Source organism: Colias eurytheme, chromosome 7 (assembly GCF_061535395.1).
Source record: "Colias eurytheme isolate Ceu_HAF_F1 chromosome 7, ilColEury1 Martin Lab GWU primary, whole genome shotgun sequence".
Lineage (NCBI taxonomy): Eukaryota > Metazoa > Arthropoda > Insecta > Lepidoptera > Pieridae > Colias > Colias eurytheme.
The window spans coordinates 4,609,499-4,628,852 of record NC_142986.1 but is presented as its reverse complement, the minus strand read 5'-3'; the positions used below and the strand labels follow the sequence as shown (position 1 = coordinate 4,628,852).

The 19,354-nt window shown below is 32.5% G+C and overlaps 1 protein-coding gene and 1 long non-coding RNA gene across 4 annotated transcripts in view; one reads left to right on the top strand and one right to left on the bottom strand.

Moving 5' to 3' along the window:
* The window catches only part of rsh (Rap GTPase activating protein radish), a 49,340-nt gene that overhangs the window by 6,287 nt on the left and 23,699 nt on the right, over positions 1 to 19,354 (bottom strand). For 2 of the 3 annotated variants that reach the window (XM_090104045.1, XM_090104046.1), the window contains exons 7-13: positions 15,604 to 15,865; positions 9,727 to 9,907; positions 4,767 to 4,911; positions 4,005 to 4,262; positions 2,781 to 2,910; positions 2,221 to 2,384; positions 1,631 to 1,862 (exon numbers count right to left, since the gene is read on the bottom strand). In XM_090104045.1, the coding sequence (XP_089960171.1) occupies positions 1,631 to 1,862; positions 2,221 to 2,384; positions 2,781 to 2,910; positions 4,005 to 4,262; positions 4,767 to 4,911; positions 9,727 to 9,907; positions 15,604 to 15,865 (1,372 nt within the window). The remainder of the gene's footprint in view (positions 1 to 1,630; positions 1,863 to 2,220; positions 2,385 to 2,780; positions 2,911 to 4,004; positions 4,263 to 4,766; positions 4,912 to 9,726; positions 9,908 to 15,603; positions 15,866 to 19,354) is intronic. The other variant, XM_090104047.1, reaches the window with a different exon arrangement.
* LOC149906989 (uncharacterized) overlaps positions 14,239 to 19,354 on the top strand; it is a 173,682-nt gene continuing 168,566 nt past the window's right edge. Inside the window, exon 1 of the long non-coding RNA XR_016456961.1 lies at positions 14,239 to 14,294. This is a non-coding gene — a long non-coding RNA (uncharacterized LOC149906989). The remainder of the gene's footprint in view (positions 14,295 to 19,354) is intronic.

The window sequence follows — 19,354 nt, the reverse complement described above, 5'->3', positions numbered from 1 at the left end:
GTGAACTGCCGCCGTATACCTACGCCGTATTTGTTTAATTTTGACTTGCTTCAAGTGTATGTCTAAGTACCTATGAAGATGAAGATGAATAAATAAATACCCACGGAATGGTACTGGTGAGTGCCTTCGTCATCGTCAGTGGCCATTGAATTTGCACAGCTATCAGGTTTTTTCACGTACGTTATATTATTGTTTTATTTGAGATTGCATTCTATTTTGTATAAAAGGTAGGTGTAATACACCTTATATTAATTCTCCGCAATAATTGCTTTAGTATCCCTTTGAAGTTGTCCTTAATGGAGAGAAATCTCACGGTGCACCGATTAACATAGGTGTTCCGCAGGGATCTATCTTAGGACCGTTTTTGTTCTTAGTGTATATTAATGACCTACCTTATTATTTGCAGGATATGTGTGAAATAGTACTGTTTGCAAATGACACCTCATTAATATTTAATGTGGATAGACATGACACAAATGTTGACGAAGTAAACTCTGCTCTTTTACGCATATCCAATTGGTTTCATGCTATTAAATACAATTAAATACAAAAAAAAACAAATTGTGTAGAATTTATCCTCCCAAATGTAAAAAAGGTGAAAAGGAATATTATTTTAAACGGGGACTGGGGAGGTATTATACCCTGTGGAATCGACTGTTTTTCTTGGTTTGACATTAGATGAGAAGCTTCAATGGGGGGCTCATGTTACCACCACCGCTGCTAAGCTCAGCTCAGCTGCATATATGCAGTTAGAAGAATAGGCATCTCACCGATGAAGAAACGGCTAGATTGGTTTACTTTAGCTACTTTCATAGCATAATGTCCTATGGAATTCTGCTATGGGGCAGGGCTGCAGATATAGAAACTATATTTATATTACAGAAAAGAGCCATACGCTCTATATATAATTTGCGTGCTCGAGACTCACTAAGAGATCTCTTTAAGAATACTGGTATCCTTACTGTACCGTCGCAGTATATATTTAATAATATTTTATATGTACATAATAACGCTTACTTACACACAAAAGTAGGAGATAGACATTGTTATGACACAAGAAACAGAAATAAAATTGAAATGCCATTTTTCCGGCTAGCTAAAGTTAAAAATTCATTTATGGGCCAAGGTATACGCTTTTACAACAGAATTCCTCATAATATTAAAGAGTTTAGTAGTTCTAAATTTAAATCTTATATAAAAAATGTACTTGTCAAGAGAGCCTATTACAGTATTAAGGAATATATGGAAGATAAAAACCCATGGAGGGTTGTCGCGTGAAAACCACAGGACAGTTCTTTGGCATATTATGATAATATATTATGATATTACATATGTAATTTGTAAAATTGTAAATCTGACATGATTAAAAAGAGCAACTATGGAGTTTCTTGCCGATTCTTCTCCGTAGATACTGCTTTCCGAATCGGTGATAAATTTTAAAAATATGTACTTAATGACGTTTCAAAAGTGCTTCTAGAAGAAGTCTAATTGAATAAATAAATGTTTGAGTTTGAGTTTGAGTTTGAAGTACACTTAAAACTTTAAAGATTATCTGATATCACAATTAATTTATTCACTATTATTATTTCATTCATGAACTAATTACACAATATTATCATAATATCCTTACCTGCTCCTCACCCCCAATATCGCCCGTACTCCAATAAACCGCGTCTTCTGTTTGGACTGTCCCACAAGAAACACGACATCAAAGAGCTGTGCATTGTGGGCCATATTTAACTCGCTGTTCAGAAACACACGCGTGAAGTCCTTCGCAAGTTGGTCGTAGTCTTCGAACTGGTCGCGTACTGAGTCCAACAGGGGAGAGGATGGACGCATGTGTCCGATGGGACGCCAGGAACCTGCAAATGAGAAACATTATCATGTTACCAATGTTTTCATAAATATCCCCGTAATGTTAGGTCGCCAACCTGAAAACTTTTTCGTTTTTACAGCATTGGAAATACAATTAAGGTAATTAGAAATACAACTAAAATATTAAGAGCATATTTCGTTAATTAAGTTTAGGTGTTTGATCAGATTTACGTGGTTCTATAGCAGCGTTGGAACATCTAGAGTCTAGAAACATAATATAATAGATGATACATAAAAATGTTACCTTTTGGATGTAGTTAAAGAAAAGCTGGAACTTAAAAAACAGTTGGCAGTAGAATCTAAAAATTTTCTCTGAAAAATAAATATTATCTTATACAATATTACCTCGTCTATAAGGCTTCGGTATCTGCCCCGTCTCCGCGTGGTTCTGCAGGTTGGCCACAATGTCCTCTAACATCTGGCTGCGGGTTCGTTCCTGCATTCGCGCGAACTTCGGAGCAGAGTATGAGGCTCGTTCGCCGTTCACTATCTTTGTGAGGAGCCATTCTCTGGAATTGTTAACGTAGGAGTTATGAAAATTAATTATTTTTACATTCTATCACCTTCCGAGCCGTACGAGAATATGACTTTATCGTAAAAGTAGAATTACCAAGCTCGCTGCAAAGTGTGCGAAACGTCGGGAAAATAATGTAATGAATAAATCGCGTTTCAAATCCGTTTAAAATTAAAATCTTTAATTTCTAGAGTTACATTATTAAAATATGCATTACAGTAATTTTATTAGCTGCGTCAACCTTTCAATATGCATTCATTTAGCTCTTTAATTGTTTTACTTTGGAAATCCAAAAAACCGGTCCAGAAAGTTTGGAAATTCTTACGTCAGTAGACCTCTTTCTGAAATGTGATATAAATATTATTTTAATTCTTATTAATAATTTACTCACCGGAACATAGCCCCCTTATCGAATACGCTCTGCTCCCACAAGTAAGGCTTGTACGCGCCGACTTCATCCCGCGTCACCACCGACACTTCATAGCGTGTCGGTCGACGCTTGATTTTGGCCGACACTCGCACTGAAATTGGCAGACAAATTCGAATTAATAAAAAAATAACATAAGCAAACATAAAAATATAGCATTAAGTTCAATCTTAATCAATACCAATTTTTTTTATGCTTATATATTTTGCTTATGTTATTTGTTCAATAATTAATATTCCACGAAAGAATAAGTACACAAACACACAAAAGGTGTTTACGACAACGGTAAACGTTAGGGCGAAATATTTTCCTTCATGAAAACAAATGACTAGAAAACAAATGAAAAGGTGTATGCACAAAATTAATTGCTAAGCGTGCAATTATAAGGACTGCATATAAACGGAAGTTAAAAACGAAAAATCCTTATAAGGTGGAACCATAATATGAGGCAACTTATCGTATGTGGTATGCGGTATTGATATCTAGGTAGATTATAATTTTTTTATTACTTGTGCATATTAATATATTGTGTCAAAAAATATACGATGATGTTATGGCACGTTTTAAATTATTCAAGACTTCCACGAATATTCCGGATATCCAGAGGGTTTAAGTCAGTGGAAGGCTAAAGTAACCCGCGGCATTTTTCCCCAGGGGTCTGGAAATATCATATGCGTATTTTTCTTTATGATATATAAAAATTGATTTTATCTAAAAACCTGAATGCGTGCAATAATAATGTGTGTACCGCATTTATAAAGAAAATTTAATGTAGTACAGAAGCAGAGGAACAAATTGTGTTAGAATCGAATTAAATCTATCTCAGGATACCACTAATGGAGAGAGATTTAAAGAAATTAAATAAATTCCCCAGACACATCAGTAGATATATTTAGATGCCGCCTACAGCAATTGTTTTCTTTGGTTTCCAGTTAATTGTACTTATTTAAAGGGGCACTAAAGAGAGTTAATTACTTAACATTACGTAGTAGTTCAAGAAATTTTCTAGAAACAGATACTTCACTCATAGTTTATTTTATACTAATTGAGACTGTACTGAACAATAACAAATTGTTAAACCTAATACAAAATAGATAAAAAAGTCCTTCGAGTCCTCAGTCCTCGAAGGACTTCAGAAATAATTACAACCAATCCCACGCCCATAATTAAATAATCAAAATGACTTACCCAAAATGAACGTATGTAGAAAATGGCTCTTTATACAAGCTGGTGAGAAGGCAGTGTTATCAGCTTCTAAGAACACGACGCACACAATATCATTGCCGATATGTCGTTTCCTCTGTAACTTTTGAGGGTCATGTCTCTCGTAAGGCAGGAGTGTGGACACGTGGAACATTATCTCTATGCTCCTCCAGTTTGTGTATACGGAGTACAGGCCGGTCAGGTCGTGGACTGTGTCCAGACCGCCTTTGTATTTGTCGAAACCTGTGTGAGATTTGTAGGTAAAACGAGTAGTTTAAAAAGGGTCATACGTATGTACGTCATACATATATTTTATATATTTATTTATTTAATCATTTATTGTACCACACCATTTAATATTACAATGTACAGTAAAATATATATCTGTTTGGATGCGAAGTACAAAAGGTGACCTTATCGCTTAAAAGCGATTTCTTCCAGGCCACGCTTTTATTACTAGAAAAGAAGATGAAGTTGCTTAATAAGTGTAAATATAGAAGTTTTAATTCAAAAGTTTAAAATTTAGGTAACGTACCTACCTACTACCTACTATCCTAAATTGTACTGTAGGTCCTAAATAACTAACATAAGGCTGGACATCTATTTAAAGATCTTAAACTAAAAAGAATATTCAAAGAAAGGAGTTATTAAAAGTTGTGTCAATTTAATCGTAATAATTTATTTAATAAACGTTGGTTTTGCATAAAAGCAAGTTGTTATGATTGAACTGAGAATGAATGACATTACCTTTGAGTCGCACTTTTTCTCCGAGAACTTGAAGAAATTCTTCGAATAGCGGTGAATTCTCATTATTATCCAAGATTTCCTCCTCAGTATATTGGTTTTCTTTAACGTATATAATGCCAACTTTTAATTCGGATTTGATGAAAACCTGAAATAAGGGGTTAGAATGTTTAATTTCAACGAGCTTTCGAAGTCAAAATATGTGCGTTAAATCATGATTTTCTTAGTCTCTACGTCGTTTTAGGTATTAAAATATTATTTTAATCGTATCGTTATTCATTACTTGCCCAAGGTCTAATAAATCACACATGTTACAATCTTGTATACTTAATCTTATTTTCCTTGGAACCTAACAAAGGCGATGGAGTAATTTATCAGAAAATTACAGCCAAGGAGGCAATCTATTTCCGTGTTCGATCTATTAGTACCGGTTTGTACAAGGATTTCAGTCTCAGGAGACTTCCTTTATTATTCTGTTTTTCTTTATATTGATTCTTTAATCCTTTTTATATAAAATTGTGATACTTGCTTCATTTAAATTGATTGTTTTATAATACGTTAGCCATTTCTATTTTAGTAGAACATTATATGTATTTATAACATTTAATCATGTGGACGTAGAAAATTAACTTATAAGAAAAAAACATAATACCTAGTTACTTCCATAATAAAGTAAGTAAAAATAAAGAAGAGACCTCGTAGGTAAAGGTTAATTTATGTTGTATCGTTTATTTAAAGTCCAAACCTCCGAGCGATAGAACGATAAGAATTTGCCAAATTAGATATTGGTTTTAGGCTTAGGCAACTGATTAATATTCAGTGCTCCATCCTGAAGTTATTTGTAAGACTTAAAATTGGGCAAATTTATATTAAGAGGTCACTAAATTCAATTAATTTTCGGGGTTTATTAAACATAATCAACTAAATTGAATGACTATATAAAATTAACTTCCAGTATTAGCAACATATTAAAGTCGTTTATAATTTACTTAGTTCGAATATATCCATTTAGATTATCTTTTATCCAGTAGTAAAATCGTTATGAATGCTAAAAGTATTATGATAAGGGTTTAAGCGTGTAGCTATTTTTACAAGCTCTGCAAGGTTATTAAGATGCTTCGGCATTGAAAGCCTATAAATGTCTATAATGAGTGAAATTCCCTTCCTATAAAAGTGCTCATCTAATGGGCGTTTGCCGTTAAATAGTAATAACGGAGAGTATCGTCTGCTTATTATTGACGATAAGAAAAACAAGACAACCCTAATCCCGCATTATATTAACATTACATAGTTGATAATAATACAAAGACTTTTATAAAATTATAATAAAAGTAAATTTCTAGAACAATTAATAAAAAGTACCTAAAATGGTAGTTTTCAAAATAAAAGGAAAATGTCATAAAATCAAACACGTTTACGATGTAAAACCTTTACTTATATCTCGTTGATAGAGTTTTAACTTTTAACATCGGTTTGAAGCCGAATTAACTGACCTATTTAAACTTTCCCATTTACATCCAAGTCACAGAAATATCATTGAATAAATAGCTTTGTGCATTTAGTACAATATTAACCTGCCCACAATCGATGTGACATGAAAATCCACTTAACATTGAAATGTCGACTTTGCATATTTCATTTTAGAATAACTGATAACTTATTTGTGTCCACCTTTGATTTAAATTCACTAGTCAAGCTGAATATTTTGTAATTAACACTGCACTGTTTTGTTTATTTCAAAGCTTCTGTTTATTTCAAAAATTCGTTAGAATATAATTTTTTTGTTCGCTGTACTATCGACTACCTATCGACTAGTCATACTTACGGCAAATATTAAGTGGTCATATCGGTCATATAGACTTATCATTTTATACCTACTATCCTATAGTGAAATAGAACAAAGCGTGTAGGATATATTATGTTTTTTAAACACTACACCTACGCACAATGGGAGTCCAGACAGGGGTAATTGATCGTATGATGAGAGCACAGTTTACGACTCTTCTACCTAATAAAGCACAAATAAAAGTATTTCTTCGCTCCCGGACTAGTTTTATGTCTGCTTTATTACTTGATTAGGAACTCAATGTTATATCATTTTTTCAGTTAGGAGTGAGTTTTATGCATAAATACTACCTAGGTAGGTAAACGATTGACCGTGTTGTTAATTGAATAAAATTACCTAATTAAGGAAGTAAAATATATTGGAAAAGTGCCAAGCATCTTTATGAGATTACATAAATTGATTAATCCTACAAAATTATTTCGATAAATATATAATTATAACCAAATAATAAACCAAAATGTAGGTATGTCTCGTTCGGCCAATTTTAATAAAATATTATTTTTTGTCCATCTTAAGACGTCTTGTAAAAGCAGGTAAGTTAACATCAGACCAAAGTCCAAACGTCTCCGAAAAGCTGTCAATAATAAAGTCGGTCGGTTTTCCCTCGGTAAAAATTCATGCAATATTGAACACGACGTTGAAACTTACTTTACCTCCACTATTTACGTCACTCTGTTAATGTAGTTTGACAAAAGAGGTATAAGAATTTATGAAAAGTCATGGGTCATATTTTAGTATATTCATGAGTAAAATTTATGAATATACGGTCAAATTTCTAATAAAGTTATTAAGTAGCTATTGAAATGGAAGTTGAATACTATAGTTACAAATTTTATAGCTAATAGCATAGGCTATAAGTTCCGTTGATGGATCTCACTCAAATTAAACAAATGTGCAAATTAGTAGTTAACATACAAAAGGGCATTAAAACCAGCTTCTCGCCACGTGCAGACGTAATGGAATTGGATTTCTAAGTTCATTACTTTACGAGCTCTAATCCTTGGAAAATGTAAGGCGTACGGCGTAGGAAAGCCTTAACTTTCTAAATCAATTTACTTGTTCATGTCATTCCTTGAACTTCTACTTCTCATGAAGGCAGAAAACAACGCTCAATCATTCGCCTTATTTGGCTGGCTAATTCGTTAATAATTATATTTTAACTGCTTACGAATCCAGAGGGTTTAATCTCACGATTTGTTAGATATCTGTTCGTCGGTTTAAGTACGTAAGAACGTTGAAGGACCAGATAAAAGGTTTTAAAATACTTTCGAATAATATGTAGATTGCGGCAAAAATTACCCACACTTACATATTCTTCAATTTAATAAAAACATGATTTTATACTTCATGTATAAGTTCGGTATTGCTTCTTTTATTTCCCCTTTGAATTTAATCCATGAATATGGTACGATGTGAGGCCGTGTTAAAATTTACGTCACTCATATAAACCCAGGCTGTTGTATTCATAAAGTCCAACATTTCACTCAGCATAAGGGACGGACAGGAAGGCTTATTCCCGTCAGCAACGAATTCAGAATCAACAATTTTGATTCGAAATCTGTAATTGTGAATACAACCGAAGCGCTCAATCGTGTTGAATTTCAAACTGAAATTCATGTAGATTCAATTACTAGAATTTATGCGAAAGGTCTTGAATTCATTGAAAGAATTTTATTTAGTAATACAACACAATCGGTTTGTTTGCAAATAAAGTGAAATCCGTAATCGGGTTTCGTTGTAATCACTCAATCATTGTAGAACACTGAACAATAGTAGGTAGCTTAGGTTAGAAGCATATAGCTATGTATCATAATTTTCAAGCACCTATATCTAGATTTAATCTAGAACTTGTAAATCGAATTTCTTATAGATTGTGTGTATGTGTGTACATACCTACACATGATACGTAACAGGGCGGCTCTCAACAAAGTTCCGACTTACGCGCACCTCTGACGGGACTTAATGAAAATTGGCAGGTCACTGGATCGAACAAACTTGCTTCAAACAATGGGTATTTTATGAGCAACAAGAATAAACTTTGGGTTGTGCTCATAGAGAACATTTTGAAACAACAGAATCGGGTATGGAATATATTTTCCTTCAAGCCTATCATTCTTATCTGAGTAGATACGATCATATAGATCTATGTTACTATTAAGAGATTGATGACGTGATTTTCTGTCATTGTTGTGTGTGTATTTCGTAAGAAATATTTATTTCTATTTTCTATCCGTTTGTTATCTATTTCAAACCTTTATATTTTTAGAAAACCTTTTACATAACGCCAAAAATACGTCGATTTGAAATAAAGGAATCGGTATGGTAGTTATAAATTCAAAATAATGATGACAACAACATCTACTAATTAAAATAAAATTAATAACATTTGGTGTTGATCGGATTAACACATTACCATACCTCAAACGAAACTTCATAACATATTTTAGATAATTTACAAGTAAAGTTAGGCGCTCATTCACAAACTTGATACGTGTGTCTAGTAGTTTGGTTTGAAACTTGTCATTTGTTCATTACCGTGATTAGTTGCAAGGGGTCGGGTCTAAAGGGAGAGAATCCCTTCCTAACACTCATTAATGTTTCACGCTCGTGAGCGAAGGCGCCGTTTATTTGGTGATTGGGAAATGAAAAAACAATCGCTGCGAGACTTACTAATTTATTAGCGATCGAGAGTTTGGCCGAATTCCGAATGAGGCACGATTCAACCGGCTTATTAAGCATTTATATGTTAATGTCTAATTGGGTTTTTATTGCACGTAGCACTCTGTTGGCGACATTGAACAATGAAATTGCGTAATTAATATTAGGTTGGTACCTATCGAATTTGTGTTTATCAGAATTTCAGTATAACGAATTCGTTTTATTTTTTAGGTGACCACCGAAATTTTTTAATAGAAGTTAACCAAGTTTTAAAATATCGGATCATTCACCAAAAAGAAGGTTAGGTTAAAGGTTATAGATATCGAAAGTTTAAATATAAATTTAGTTCTAATAACATTTATAAACTTAAAATTTCAAATACCATTTTAAACATCTAACGACACATACATCAAAAATACATCACCAAAAATCTATTATATTCTGTACTTAATACAATACCTGGTCAAGCTTCAACAGTTCTTCCGGCGTATCCGGCAGCTGTCCCAGCATGAGCGGCGGGTTGATGTTCACCTCCTTGCCGAGCGACCGCACCACCTCCTCCCGGTTGTATCGGTCCGCGAACACGCACGACGCGGGAATCAAACCGTGCACCGTGTAACTTATCGCTCGTACTAAAATCCTACAATGTATAATGTTTTTAACGAACGGCATGTTTATTTTTATCATCTTTTCATCGCCATGTATATGAAGGTAGTGCATGCAAATTGTAAAGTCCGTTAAATAAATCTCTCAAAGTATGGACAGACGAATGACCTGTTAATTAACATAGGCATAACTTTGCGTCTACGCATTTCATTTCATTTCATTGGTCATTTCATTGTTTAAACAAATCATACTGTATTAAAAATGGATATACCTACTAAAAAATGTTGTCTATGTATTTTGAGCCTAATAAACTTTTTTTATGTCTCCCTGGCAACGGGGTACATCATTATCGGAAAAATGTTGCGTGAATTTTCATTTGTGTATCGGTTTTTGTGATTAGGATGAAATTTAATAAGTTGATATTACCTAAAGATATTGTATATTTATGAGTATCACAATCATTAAAATCCAATTGTGATTTTATTACATTACTGAGCGCGTTCGTAATAACTATTGTGGAATTTGTATTAAATACAATATTAACATTCCACGAAAATATAGCATAATAATATCCAAACACACAACTTCAATAGAAATTAGATTCATTGAAACCATAGGTATTAAATTTTATTACACTTGATACGAATTCCCAACTAAGGTGCCCTAGTTTAAACTATACGAAAAATTCTTACTAATTTTCTTAATAAAAAAATAAAACATAATTGTCAAACATTATCTGTATCACAGAATACCGTGGTTATATGTAGGTACACGTTAATGGACATTTAACGCAAACAAAGTACGACGGTATGTTCAGCGCAGCAACTTGGCTTACAAATTGACTTTTCAGACCACAAACAAGAAACAAATTAGAACTTTATTTGTCCACGCTTGTTCAATTAAGCTTGATTTTATTTACAATTTACTTTATTCACTTTTATGTTCAGTGTTTTAGGGAACTCTATTATTGTTACAATGTAATTAAATAAAAGAAATACATATTGTGAAAATGTTTGACATAATATATGTAAGAAAAATTGAGGGACGTAACTATATTATATAAATTGAGACGATCTAGGTACTAGGTACCAATAGCAAAAAAATCTGTTGAATTAGCATTTGACACAAAAACGTCTGCAGAAAAAGAAATTTATGAGAGATTATTATCAGCATAAGAATGCTTTAATGACAATGTAGATTAAATTTTATACATATACATAATTTTTGTTCAAAATTTAATCTCAATTTCCAAGAATTTATTTTAAGGTACAATAGAAGTATGCAAGATGCAGCGTTTATGAAAATTTATAGAGCTTAAATGAAACTCCCTTGCTCCCCCTTTTTCAGTTTCTCTACGACAGAGAATAATGAAAATACCTGTGTACGTCAGTATGCCGCTCAAAGCACTCTGTATTCAAAAAGAGATATTTTGTTACGCGTCCTGATTTTAATGACGTGTATTTATAATTCCGAACTAATGGGTATAAACTTTGATATATGAAAACGTTTTGTGTATCAATAATTGCCATAAATGTTCAAAATAATTGGAGGTAACATTGAAATATGTAATCGTGCTTTAGATATAAATATTGGCCCTTTTGCTTATGAAGCCCATACCCACACCACACCCCAATCATTTAGGATTATTTCATACGTTCCACACGGTAAAGTCATGAAGAATAGGTACGGAAAAGTCGAGTTTATGAGGCACATTTAGATAAAACACGTACAAAAGCTTCAAATATACTTTTGATCGAGTGATGCGGCGAATAAATCCCCTTGTAAATATGTAAATTATTTTTAGGTGAATACTCCCTGTATTCCAAAATCCGTTTTATGAATACATCCGAGACTAGAGAAAAACGAAATACGTAAAGGATTTATTATGAACAAAAAGATGTAGGCGTAATACATATATATTTGACCACAAATCTTTTTATGCGGTGTTGGTTCTTATCTGAATATTTTTATGTTACAGCCAGTTTCTAATGTAATGTTTAAATATATTTTTAACAATGAAACGTATATATCCTTAAAATTTTTTTTGAATTGTGCAAAAATAATATTTTAAAATGCTTTAATTTATAGTGTAGAAATAAACATACAATATTTTTTTTATATGCCTTGTCAAATAAATTCTTCGCGACAGGGTAAGCGCGTTATATAAAGGAAATTGACAGGAGGACCATGCTACCTTTACACATTTTGCCCGTACATTATGTTAATTAAATTTTTTACTCCCGAAAAACAGTTCCAAGTTTTAAGTGATAGGAGTAAACGATATGAAGAAGTATTTTTTTTAATCTAAATAATTGCTGGGAGTTCATTTAGTGAGTGAATAGGTAGGTATGTTCTTTCTCTTGTAAAATAAATCTTTCATTAGTTAGAATAAATGCTTAGGTAAATAAATAAATAAATAAATAAATCTTTATTTGCTCAAATGTGGTTCACAAGTTATTATTTATGGAAAAGTACAGCACATTCGCCAGTTATACTGGCATGCAAACATAATTTCACAGCTCCGCATAATCAGAAAAAAAAATTATTACACAAACATTACATACTTATTATAATTAAGTTCAAAATATACTTATTTATTACACACAAACGAACGATTACACACACGAACAACAAAGAATAACATACATGTCAATATTTATGTTTACAATCCAAAAGGTTCCTTACATTATAAAAATTTTTGCTTAATAGCCATATATAAAGTTTTGTCTTAAACTGTTTTGCGTCAAATTTCTTTAAATCGTCTGGAATATTATTATATATTTTAACACACATAGCATGACAGTTTTTTGAGTACAAAGATGTTCTAGGTTTATGGTCAAGTATCAATCTATCGGGATGACGTAAATTCCCGTACATTTCTTGAGCCGTCGTAAACAATCTTTGATTATTTTTAACAAATTTGCAAATTTCAAATATGTAAAGGCACGGCAAAGTTAATAATTTAAGTTTTATAAAAAGGGGTTTGCATGATTCGAAAGGCCCTACACCACATATAGCTCGGATGCATTTTTTTTGTGATACAAAAGCTTTGTTTATATTTACTCCATTTCCCCATACTATAAGTCCATATCTTAAAATTGATACTACGTATGCGTGGTATGCCGATATTGCTGTCTTTATGTCAGTTATTTTACGAAGACGTCTGAGTACATATATATACTTATTTATTCTATTACATACTTTTTCAATATGAGATGTCCAATTTAAATTCATGTCTATTGTTATGCCTAAGAATTGTGTTTCATGAGTTTTATTTATTATTATATTGTTATGTTCTAGTTTTAAGTCAGATCTAGGTTTATTTAAGAATTGAATAAAATTTGTTTTATTTAGGTTAAAATTGAGATTGTTCAAGGTCAGCCAATTAATTAAATAGTCAATATTATAATTTATGTCACGTTGGTAATTTATATGGTCAAAATTTTTAATGTCTGTTTTAAAGATTATGGATATATCGTCAGCAAATAAGATTATCTTGTTGTCCGAAACATCGATTAAGTCATTTATATAAACAAGAAATAGAATTGGCCCTAGTACAGAACCTTGCGGTACTCCATATTCGTTGCAAATGAGATTAGATTGGTACGACTGTTGTTCTTTATTTTTATTTGTTTTTGTGATTACAACACTCATTCTTATTATATATTCACACACACACAATACATATATATATATATTATATACTAGCGACCCGCCCCGGCTTCGCACGGGTGCAATGCTGATACTAAATACACTACAGAAAAATAATTGTGAACGTTGTATAGGTATAAAAATATAGCGGCCCGCTCCGGCCTCCGGCATCGCACGGGTATAAAATACATAGCCGGGCGGCCGCAAACGCTACGTCCTGCAATTTTTAAATCTGTAATATCTTCGAAAATATTCACTTAAATCATACGGTGTAAAGGGCCATATAGATCTATATTAAATGAACAATGTATTCATGGTATTTAATTGGTTAAGGATTAATGCTGTATTGGTTTAAATCGCTTCGAAAATTAGCCATTATTTGTCGTAAAAAGTAAATGACAAAAAAAAGTTATTGTGGGTTATCCATAAGAGATAGACATATACCATCGCGGACTTTTCTGTAGACCTTTTCAATGTGTATAATACTTAGTACAATATTTTGATAAAACTCGTAGGGTTCAGCCTGCGTTTGCAATGTAAGCGGAATAAATGTAATTTTTTACGACATCACATTAGAAACCTCAAAAATAACAGTACTTCTCCACTACTTAATCTTATTATACATATAAACCTTCCTCTTGAATCACTCTATCTATTAAAAAAAACCGCATCAAAATCCGTTGCGTAGTTTCAAAGATTTAAGCGTACAAAGGGACATAGGGACATAGGGACATAGGGACAGGGAAAGCGACTTTGTTTTATACTATGTAGTGATTTTAATAACACATTTCAAGTCAACTATGATCTGTAACGTTCTCGTTAGTCGAATTCAATTAGGTAGGTAATTAGTATTACTTATATTATACCTATGTACCTAACAGTTGTCTGTTTAATTTTGTTTATCTACCGCTTATGACTTACAATACCACTTTCTTATGATGACCCGCTTTCGTGCGTTTACGATAGGCCTTTAGAGGCAAATCAACCTGCGTCGCGACGGCACTTAATTAAAGACTACCGTAATTTGCATGCCCGCATTTTACATCTCGTTTTAAATTAAAACGGCCTTAATGTTGTAATATAAGCTGTATTTATAGGATGGAAATTAGGAGACGGGTGTATGAAGTTAAACATATTCTGGATAACGTAATTCTAAAAGGTTCGGCTGCTGTAATTGATTTCGATCCATAACACGTTATTTAACGGTTCGATAGGTAAGCTAGTTTCATATTAACCATGCTTATCTTTTAAATATACAATTTTTACCTATCAGGATAATATTATGTAGGAACAGAATTGCCTGCGATAAATTAAAAATGCGTATCGAACGCCTGATAAATTATACCAAATACGATCATATAGTACTTTTTTGTAATAAAATTCAGGTAGTCTTTTTTATTAAGAGTAATCACACCCCTTTAATAACTTCGGAGGAGGGTGAATGTAGCAAATAATTTAATTAACCATGTATGTGTGTATATTTAAATAAGATTTTATAATATTCATGAGATAATAAATTTTAGCTTGACCGCGAATAATTTCACAGACAAATAAACTATAGGTATTAATTAAAGCAACGCTTGATTAAATTCTATTCTCGCCTTTCAGCGAAGACCGGAGATTCATAACATTCCCCTGAGGGGACAACTTCAAACTAGATGCTTCATCGATTAAGCTACTGTCAAATTTATTTAGTATTGCCAATATAGATTAATGAGAATCGATCCCAAGTTTTAAGGGCTTGTGATCCTTTATAATGTTTAGGTCTAAACAATTTGAGTTTCGAACAAAGTCGAGTTATATGATGGACTTCAAACAATTTAAGTTAGACAACTTAAGGATCTAAAATAATCGCGTTACAAATTATTAGATATATTAATTACACAAAATGACAATGACAACACAGGCTTTCAATACACATAACCATTTCAATAAATTTACGAATAGTTAGAATATAATATTTCGCCAAGTAGATAAGATTATATTACATATTACTTATATGGCAATAATGCTATACCGTCGTTTCTCTCAATCATAATTCTGAAGGGTGTAGCGAAAAATGTGCTATAAGTTACTTACCTAAACTGATCCCTGGAGTTAAGCGTTTCTTGTTTTATAGAAAGTATCACAGGTCCGAGGTCTTCGTCATTTGTGAAATAGTTCCAATGTTCTGTGCCATAGAAGTATTTTTCGTATGTCTCCTGTTCGACGGACGTTAGTTCGAATCCGCCAGATCTCTCCCATTGTTCCTCTATGGCGGTTTTCTTCTTGGGCGTACTGCCGCCATTATCACTGCTGTCCTCTGCCGCTTCGTCCAGGGAACCAGATCTTCTGTGACGATCTGTGGAAAATATTTAATCTAAATGTTGTCCATAGGTATGTGCGCCTGATCAATATTTTATCAATACGATGTTGAAATGAACTGAATTTGGAAGTGACCAAAAAAAAAAAAATAATTAAAAAGTAATGACGATGAATTACCGTTAGCTCAGCTGATTTCCCATGTTGAAATTATTTGACCGTATAGATATAGGATACAAAGAAGGCATTAAATTATCTACATAATGTACGCAACTGCAACAACTAATAATATGTGCCTAACCAGAAAAAGTATCAGTAGAAATAATACCAAAGAAAATATTTTTGAAATTTCATAAAACTCAGGGTGAGTTTCATACCGAACTTTTTCAATATCTGTCGAGGGGCTTAAATCGTGCGTTGGCATCTACTTCCGCATTATATTTATAACGTTAAAGCGTAGTAACGTTATTATCTGAGAGCTACAAATAGAAGGCTTGCAGCCATTGTTCGCGGTCGCATGCAAGCCATATTATCATCACCGCATGTATCTCGACTGTCAACCTGAGCCAAACAGATTATTGTGTCGTCGCATCCCATTTCACCTTATGATTAAATTTCCCCGAAAATTCGCTTCACGTTGAAATTGTATTACAAAGTTAAATATTTGGTAATTATATTATTGTGAAAGCAACTATTGATATGGTCTTTACCTTTCTTTGATTTCAACGTTTGGTTTGCAAACGTGTCTTTATATGATATCTTTCAGATACCTAGTTTCCTTCATAAGTACCTACTATGAAAAGAAGGATATTTCATACAATATTTTGTACCTAAGATCCTAAGCATATTTTACAAGTCGGTGCAAAAACTGTATTCAAAGCGAATATGATTTTATCTTTATAAGTCGTTTGTGCCAACAAAAGCCTTAGAAAATTGCTTTCTAGTTTCCACAAACATACACTGATTCTTTTCAGGCAAAAAACATGATGACAACGTTATCTTTAAAATACAATGTTTTTATTAACTAAACCTAAAACTATCGAAAAAGCCACCTAGTTTTAAAACCGTTTTTTGTTTAATTATATCAATATATATTTTATTTCATCATTAATGGCTAGTTTTCAAGTGCTATAATCGTTTTATATGGTACTTATATCGAAGGGATGCTTGCTCATAAAGATTTAATAATAACAAGTTCCATAACCCCACTGAAAGCACTAAAAGTTTTCACCTGTTTTATACCAGATACTTTGCTAAAATGTATGTGATTTGAATTCCCAGACTGTTTTATCCTTTCTTAAGAACAGTGAACTTTATATTAAGAAATCCCCGAAGTTTGCGTTACTTTCTGTAAAATGCAAGTTTTGTTCTTTATAGACGTATACTTTATTGACGCTTTATATTTATTGGCTTAAAACTATTTAGCTGAGAATTGTACGTGGGTTACGCTACTGTGTTTTTAGATAGATCAATAATAATATGTTTTACGCAAATTCGATACGGTAGACCAGAAGGAAATTAATTATTATCCAACTCTATCCAATGTAATTTAATTTTTCAATTGATTTTTCAGATGTCAGGGCCTTGGGAAATATATCATCATCTTATAGGTAATGATGTTTATTCCTTATTAGTTTATGAAGTCTGATATGTTAAAAACAATTTTGAAGAATAATGTGTCAGCGACGCTTACAAATTCAGGAGAGATGTTTGTTCAGTGCAAAGACGACAGGGTGTCAGGGTAAATTATTAAAAATGATACCTCTCTGCTTGCAAAATTATGAGGGAACATTTTAGTGACGCTTTTCCTTTCTCATTTCTCTGTTCGTAAATTAGGATTCGAACATTTGTCATCCCGGCGTACACCTGAGTCTATCGGAGTAGACTTTTTATTTAACTTAAATTGCTTTTATTGCCCAATTTTATCATTCAATGATACATTTGTTATGATGATTAAATGGAATCACGTTTTTGTTATTTTAATCTATAAATACGCTAGTTATATTATTTAACGATTTGGTGAAATATAAGTTAGCTTTAGTCCAAAATGGGAAATGTCTATCACGTTTTCCTGTCAAAGGCGGGACGGTCAAAAGCAGCAATTAAAAACGATTAATAATGGAACTCTACTGCTGCAATACCTAAATATTTTAATGTTAAATGTTAATTACCCTATATCCATGATAAAATGGAGAATTTTTGTTGTAATATTTAAATCATGAAAATAAACATATAAAGTTTAATTTATACATAGAGTCAAAACAAACTTAGAAAGTCTGACGGCGGGTAACGTCTTGTTAAAAATACAATGTAAAATGTCGCCGGGACGCGAGGTACAAAGGTCAGACGAAACTTGGCTTATGCATCAATAATGCGCAGGAACGTCACCGGAAAAATGTCTTAGTCCCCTCCTACACGATTAGGCCTTCGTTGAGATGAGAAATGAATATTCTATGTTCCTGGGATTGCCGCTTACGACGCACAAAGTACGAAAATGTCGAAAATATGCCCCTTTTCGCATGACTGTAGTAAATAAATTCGTACAAAGAACGCGAAAAATTTTCTTTACGTTTATACACGAAATAAAATGGAGGTGCTTAGATTTACGAAACACATTTTCACGATAGAAAACTCGAGAGCTAGCAAATTTATATTGAATAAAATATTCAGTTAGTGATTACACGGCTACTTCACTCGAATCTATAATCGAGGCTACTAGATAAAATTTATATTTATATATTTTTATGAATTACGGTGAAATATAAAATTGAAATTTATTAAAACGTGATTATTTATATACATTTCCAGAATGATTGGCTTTCATGTAAAATGTAGAAATGTAGACTAGAAATGTTTACTGAAACAGTATCAAACTATTCAAATTAGAGTCGATACTGGGTTCGGAAGTTACTCCCTATAGAATATAACCGCAAACAGTACCGTCTGTAAGTGTATTGTGATAAGGTCAGTCCGATTCATTTATCATTTAATGTACGTTTTGAAGTAGTAAAATTGTTATAAAACTTCCTCTACATATTCATTGTTTGAAAATTTTGTTTAAGAACGTAATAAAAAAATAAAAAAAAATAGACGTTAACGTAACGTAATATAAAGGTAAAGACGGAATGAAAATCTGATAGAAATTGATTGATTCTCATTCTTTTTTTCGTAAGGCTCAATATTAACTTATTTCTGATTATCTTTAGATTTTATGATAACGTTGCCCGATAACCTTATTTCATATATATTCTGAAAACTACTCCTTCGGTTTCTTATTCTTTGAGAATATCGTTATGTTTGATGTCGCGATAATCAAACGTGATTTTATTGTAGCCATTGTTGTACAGGTGTCGAGTTTAATTTAGTTGGAACAAATAGATCAGTGTAAGGAAGTGTACCGTGGAAACTGAAGCTCATTGTCTGTTTGTGGGTTGTGAATCGAGACGTGGTGTCGGGCGCCAAACATCTTCCTCTCCGTATATAATGACACCGCTCGATAAATTGAAAACGTGTGCCGAATGAAAGACTG